Below are 6697 nucleotides of genomic sequence, written 5' to 3'. Positions count from 1 at the left end.
TCGAAAAAAGTTTGGCAAAAGTTTTCGCTTTTTTTGCTGTCCAATACTGAAAGATCCATATTTGGAGGTGAATTCTATTTTTTTTTAATACTTTTATCGTTGTTTTCGCTATTGTAGGTAGTTTTATCTTTGGGGTCACCTTCGTTTTTGGAGTCAGTTTCTTCGTGTCTGGAGCTTGATATCTCCAAGGTCGGGACCGACAGCTACCAGTCTAAGCATACTGTTTTGAGGCTCAGCCGAGGGCTTCTCAGGATGCAGTAAGGGAGCTTAAGGAGAAGGAACTGCCCAAGGATGTGGAGGTCACGATGCATTGCTGAACACATTACAGCAATGAGCAGTGGCGCCACGACGACAACCATTCGTTCACGATTCGCCTGGCTAGAGACGTGTCGTCAATTACCCAACAACAACTGCTTGCATCAATATCGACAATACCCAGAGGAATAGACCTACATAAGCCTTGGCTGGGTTTTGGGGAGCAAAATTGAATTCAATCTCAACCTACAGTCTCGTTTCAGTTCAGACCCCGAATGCTCGCTACAACAAAGTGATTAATATTTCTAGTATTACTTTTGAATTGTGAAATGCTCCAGTCACACAGAAGCGTAGTTAATCTTCATCCGCTGACCTCCAGAGACATGAGGGCCTAACGCGAGATGTCAAACAGTTCACTAGCAGTGTTGCCACTTTTGTTGGCTGGGTAACTTATACAGTCTTTTTGGCTCAAAGGTGACTAACAAACAAACATGGCTCTACTCTCCATGTACGCCACAAATGTATGTGAACATGCCGGCTGCCAACAAAGGTCCCTCTCCCTGGCACAAATCATATAAATTGTGGGCTGTTCAGCTTTGCTCTGAGGGTCTGATCTCTCTTTTTCCAACTTCCATCGCACAAAAGATACCACACACCCGAAAGCCAAGCCCTTTATAACCAAGCCCTTCACAAAAGTACGACCTTCTCCTGGAAACACCACACCATAAACGATGAGTGACTATGAACCCTATCTGAGGGAGGTCGCCCAAACAGCTTTGCGCTTCTATTCGGCAGTGGCCAACGTCCAGGTTGCTCTGGGTGAGTACATTAGGGAACTATCCTGGGGAGACTGGGATATCCACGAGGGAGATCAGGAGACCCCCGAGGACCTCAAAGGCACCCGGGACCTGGCAGCGGCTAGATCCTCCTTGGAAATAGAGCTTGCCCATGTCGTTGAACTTCGTCAGGATTTCGTTCGTGCCTGGTACACCCAACCTGCGGAATCGATCTCCAGCCTTGAAGATCGGGTGAGGGACAATCCGGCTCTAGAACAAATTGTTCCACAGATTGAAGGATTCAGCCTGGAGCTCGACGAGAACCACCACGAAATGGTGGTCACGCTCGACGGTATTGAAGATGCGCTGAAACAGTTTGGACACCAAATGTCCGAATCTGGAATGGGTCTCTGGTGAGATTCAACGTCATTCTTTGGGGGTAACAGGCGGAAAGTAAACATGGCTATCGAATCTGGACCATTTCGTCAGGGTCAAACACTAGTAGCAATGGCCCCCAACAACATCTGGATGTGTGCTTATATCTTTAGATAGGCCGAGACAGCTTCCAACAAGAAAAATAGAAAATGGGTGTTTACCGGTTCAAGTCCTCTAGGAAGTACACATAGATAGGTCTCGAGTGGTTTTTTTTTTTCTTTCTTTTTTTTTTTTTTTGATACCTAGGACCCTATTTATCTGGATATTTTTGTAAACCCAACCTTAACATAAACTCCGCGATCCGTCCAACTAAAAAAGCAAAAATATAAACATCTCTATGCTGCATTCAAAACAGTGCTCCCCAACTTCTAGCCGTTTGCAAAATTATCAACCCCTGACCATGTTTTGTTTGAAATACTGTTCGGCCAATTTTGGGCTCAATTTTAGGAAACTTGTCGTATTAGACCGCATTTCGGAACCATCCGAAGGTCGTTTGTCGTCAAAGTCGAAAAAGTCTTGCGCATATATGCATCCAAAACAAACTTTTTTGCCGAAATATAGGATAAGAAACCATTGATTGTATATTAAACTGTCGTTAGCTTCGTAGCCAGGCGCCCAGCCGATATTATTCTCTTCTTCATCAAATCAAAACAGTTGCAATTGGGTAGAATTTGCATATCAAGTCTCTTATCGCCTCAAGGAAAAATAACCATAAAGGAGTATAAACCAGGCCTCCAAAAGCCATCATATAAACCGCCGGGGGAAAAGTTGTTAGGTCGTTTCTTTATTGTCCTCTGTGGCTTCCCCGCGGACATTTTCCCAATCTGGGATGGAAACTTGCCCTCATGTTCCAGCATCCACGCCACCTCCAAATTGCTCAACAACATCGCCATCAGAAGCGGTTTGCGGCTCATGGTGCTGCCGCAGTTTGCGTCTGCCACTGATCGGCCAGGGATACTTTGGCAACGCGCTGTCGAGCACTTGCGGCGGCATAGCGTTGAATCTCACGGCGTTGTTGATGTACCCGGCCTCTAGGCTCCTCTTGTCGTTGGCGCTTCTTGGGCTACTATCCCACTCAACAGGGGGACCAGCATTCGGCTCACGAGTGTGAGAGCTGCGTAGTAAAGATGTTTCGATCTAGACAGCTAGCCAGCTCCAAACGAGTCGCAAGTGCACTGCTTCTTGTTGTCGGATTTGGGGTGATCCCTGCTGTGTAATCTTGGCCATACTCCGAAAGTCAAAAGCTAAGCTGCCTTGCAAAGCTCTTCTCGTCTGCACCACAGAATGAAGGATCGGTGCAGCACCACGTTGTTAATCTACCAACAGTCTATCGATACAACTAACAACCCCCACGCAACACTAGTCCGCTAGGCCTCTGGGTGCCTTCAACTCTTCCAGCTTCATGTGTAAATTAAGCCTTTTCTCCTCGTCAACTTTTGTCTTTTGACCTCCACATCATAATACACAAATCCATCACCCCACTTTGCCCCCTCATCCACTCCCACCATCTATTGGAACAAAGATGGCACCTCACGCTTGAACTTGGCATTCTCCTTTGCCCTGGCGGAAGCTCCGTTGCCTTTTGCCGCGACCACCTTTCCATTCTTGGTAGATCTGCCCCCGACCTTGACGCAGGGGAAGATGGCGACGCCGTCGCCGTTGCCGCACCGTGCCGGGAAAAGGCAGCAGTCGTCGCCGGGCGAGTTGGCCGGCTCTTGGAATTCGCGCTGGCCCTTGTCGTTGGTTTTACCGGTGGCGATGCAGTCGGGGCCGTTGGGGAAGCCGCAGCTGTGATGGTGAGGATGCGTTAGCATGCGCCCCCTGTCGTTTATTGTTTTTTTTTTTCCCTTTGTTTTTCTCTGATGCGTTTAGTTCTACCTACTTTCCGTTGGCGCCGCGAACAGCCTGGGCAGAGATGCCGCTGGCGAAGAGCAGGGCGGTGGAGAAAACGGTAAACTTCATGTTGACGGTTGTTTTGGTGGATTGAATGGTCTGCGAGGAGACGGTACGGTGGATGGACTGGTGTGGTGTTTGCTGATTAATGTGTGGTGATAAAATAAGGGCTCACTGCACAGCAGACGAGTCGAGGATCTGAAAAAATTATGAGGCGTAAGGTTGAATGAAGCGAAGCAGACCAGGCTGATGGGAAGATACAAAAAAAAAAGACAAAATCTTAAAGATTCTCTCGTTCCCAACGCTCCGTTTTAAACTCGCGATGCTTCCTCCTTGCCTGCAAACACCTCCACAGGCTCTGTTTCTATTTCTGTGAATCCCCCCCTTTGGGTGGTTCAACTGCATCGTTTGAACATGGGGAAGGGCGCATTTCGTTTCGAACACATCTGACGCGAGCAGGGGTTGCTTGAAACGATCCTCGTGGCTTTCTTTTGGAAACCCTCGAGTCATGATGCCGTCGTCTGCCGCTTAATGAGCGCTCGATCGATATGCTACGAAGCTCTTTTTGAAAGGCTTGCATTCATCACCGTCGATGCTACACTGCATGAGGGCTGATGTATGTGCTTGCGGTTGATGAGCGTCAGGACAATCTCTCCTCCAGAAAGTTGCCGATTCCCGATGCTCTTGTGCGCAAGTTGTGAGCTGCCACTATTGGAGGATCCGCACTCGCTTCAAAATCTTATTTATAACCGTAAACTAACTCCGCGAAACCCTGTGGCTCCATACATCTGCCCACGAACGTAGGGAATCTCCTGTTTCACATTGCCATTTGCGGCAACAGGCGCCCGATTGAACTGTGCATTATTCTTCTTTTGTTTTTTTTTTCAGGGGATAGCTCGTCAAAGCCAAAATAGGCATAAATATCGTGTATATTTGTTTTAACTGACACCTTATAGGGCGTAGTATATTACCCTAGTTGGGTATCGTCGAGGGCATTTCGTTTCATCTACTGTCATCAACTCAAAGAATCATATTTCTGCAGTTATTGCCACGGGCTCGCGCACTCTTTGCAACCCCCAGCGGTTAATCATAACCCAGAGCGCTGCAATTACCAGAAAAGACCGACCATGTGATACTACCATCGAAATGAACAATTGAAGTCCCTCGACAGGCACCACAGCAAACTTGACATTCTGCTCTCCAATCAGCTCTCAAACCGACCGAGCTTCTGCCAGCCATCGGGTTGAGGCTCCATTCTCCTTTCGATGACCAACAAAGCGGATGCTTTTTTGTCAACGCCGATTTGCCTTTGATCTAGGGCAATCAAGGATCCTTACCTCACCTCGGTCGACAAAAACGGCCGGATCGAGCCGCAGCCCGTGCATTAAAGCTAGCGGCGCGGTGCCGGACGCATTGTCGTTGCCAGCCGAGCTGCTACCATCCAAGTCCGTCTCAGCATGAACGTCTACGTCCCTCCCGCTACGGCACCCAGGTAATATGAGAACAAAGATGCACGTCCTATCGTTTTGCTTTACAGAAAATACTTGTTAATTCGCCAACGCATTTCTCAAAAGAAGCCATCGAACGACGTCGCTGTACATCCATATAAGAAACGCCAATTTTATTGCCAAAACCCGGAAGAAAAACAAACGAAAAATGAGACAGAGGTCCTCAATGCTCACGCACCGCGTGTTCACTAGTTCTGTCTAGCTTGGTACTGAAGAGAAGGCGTGCAAAAGTGAATGATAAAATTACTCAGAAGTGAAAAACTATACTCCCCATGCTTCCCGGTAAACCGCCTTCTACCGTCCCTGTAAAGTTTTTGAGCAGTACAACACCTGTGAAAGATTTTAACTAAGGCATTCCAAACCCCCCCCCCCCCCCCCCCCCNNCCATAGCGGCCCGTGTCAGCCCAAATTGGTGGGGCGGGCAATCCGTGGGTGGGTTGAATTATTTAAGGGGGGAGGGGGGCCTGGCCCGGCCCAAAATTGAACGCGGGTTTTTTGGCAACCCGCGGGCCTCCGTAAAAAAAACTCGTAAATATATTGATAATTTTAATTATTAAAATATGAGATAAAACTAGGAATTGTAGCTTTAATATAAATATAGAGTATATTCATTACATTTTACTTTATAATTAACAAAAAAAAAAAAATTATATATCCGTTTTGAAACAAAACCCGCGGGTTACCCAGTTCGGGTTGAGCCCGCCAGCCCGCGGGCCCCATAAACCGGCCAAGAAAACCCGTGGGCCATTACGGGCCCCCGCCAAAAGCCCATGGGCTGGTGGGCCGGGCCGGGCTAAACCTGTTTTCGGGTTTTGGCAGGCCTTAATTTAAACTTATTCTACTCTTCCGCGTATCTATCAGACACTGATTCCAAGACTCTGCCTTCCAACTCGTTCACTTTGATTCGCAGCAAACGCAAAAGCTCGCCCTCCGCCGCAGCTAAAGTCTTACTTTTTGTCTTCACTTTGATTTCCCTCAAGAAAACAAACACACCGATCGAAAATAATGCAATGGAGCTAGCCACTTTTATTCGCCCACCTTGCCTGCAAGCGCCCATGTTTCCCCCCGCAAAAAAAGAAAACAAATGCCAAACGTTGCATGTTTGGGACGCGAAAGATTGAAATGAGCTATGCGCGTGGCAATAACAGTCGCTGCTCAAGCTGTTCGCCAACTCTCTCGTCGCTAATACCAATTTGGGGCCTGTTAAACGGCACAAAGAAAACGTCTCAAGCGCCCCGTAAGGCAACGGCCGCCCTTGTTTGCATTTTCACTGCCTTTTCCCCAGCCACATCCGCCGCCGAAGCTGCGGCCCCGGATGCTTATGCTTGGAATAATCATCGTCCTTGGGCTTTGACTGTTAAATTCTTTTAGTTTTCAGTATCCTTATCTTTCATGTACGGAAACCGGGGGCACAATTCTTAATCAAACTATATGGCCTTCTTCTTGCTGATTTTATCATTTTTGTCTCCCGTTGCTTGTCGCGGAGACGCCTTGCCTTTGCGAGCTCTGGGGAAGTTTGTTCAGGATCAATTTTCCTCAAGACGATTGACCTCGGCCTGCAATTTCTTAAGCAGGTCGCTCTTTACGTACATGCTTTTGGCATCGAAGGTTTCTTCATTTTGGTTTATGAGCATTACATAGTTTTACTCTTGCTTGGTAAGGGGATCAGACCCGGGGCCCCGGCCCGCATGGTGGCGCTGTGGTAAATTCCGCCACGAACTTAGAACACCAATCGTCAATTCTCGGCAAACTTCTTAAGCCCGCTTCTAGGCTTTAAATGTTGGGGTCTGAAACGGGTCTGGGTCCGGTCTCAAGGGAAAAGTCATCCCC

The 6697-nt window shown here is 47.9% G+C and overlaps 2 protein-coding genes across 2 annotated transcripts; one reads left to right on the top strand and one right to left on the bottom strand.

Annotated features, from left to right (window-relative positions):
* Window positions 1–986: 986 nt before the first annotated feature.
* PpBr36_09571 (uncharacterized protein) lies at window positions 987–1448 on the top strand (the record flags this gene model as incomplete). Its single annotated transcript, XM_029896692.1, has 1 exon — window positions 987–1448. The coding sequence occupies one exon, from the start codon at window positions 987–989 to the stop codon at window positions 1446–1448; it is 462 nt and encodes a 153-aa protein (XP_029744482.1).
* Window positions 1449–2974: 1526 nt separating this feature from the next.
* PpBr36_09570 (uncharacterized protein) lies at window positions 2975–3428 on the bottom strand (the record flags this gene model as incomplete). Its single annotated transcript, XM_029896691.1, has 2 exons — window positions 2975–3254; window positions 3349–3428. 2 exons carry the CDS (start codon window positions 3426–3428, stop codon window positions 2975–2977), a joined length of 360 nt encoding a protein of 119 aa, XP_029744727.1.
* Between the last annotated feature and the right edge of the window lie 3269 nt (window positions 3429–6697).

Source organism: Pyricularia pennisetigena (genome assembly GCF_004337985.1).
Source record: "Pyricularia pennisetigena strain Br36 chromosome 7 map unlocalized Pyricularia_pennisetigena_Br36_Scf_8, whole genome shotgun sequence".
Lineage (NCBI taxonomy): Eukaryota > Fungi > Ascomycota > Sordariomycetes > Magnaporthales > Pyriculariaceae > Pyricularia > Pyricularia pennisetigena.
Note: the sequence above shows the minus strand (reverse complement) of the source record. Positions and strands in the feature narration are given on the sequence as shown.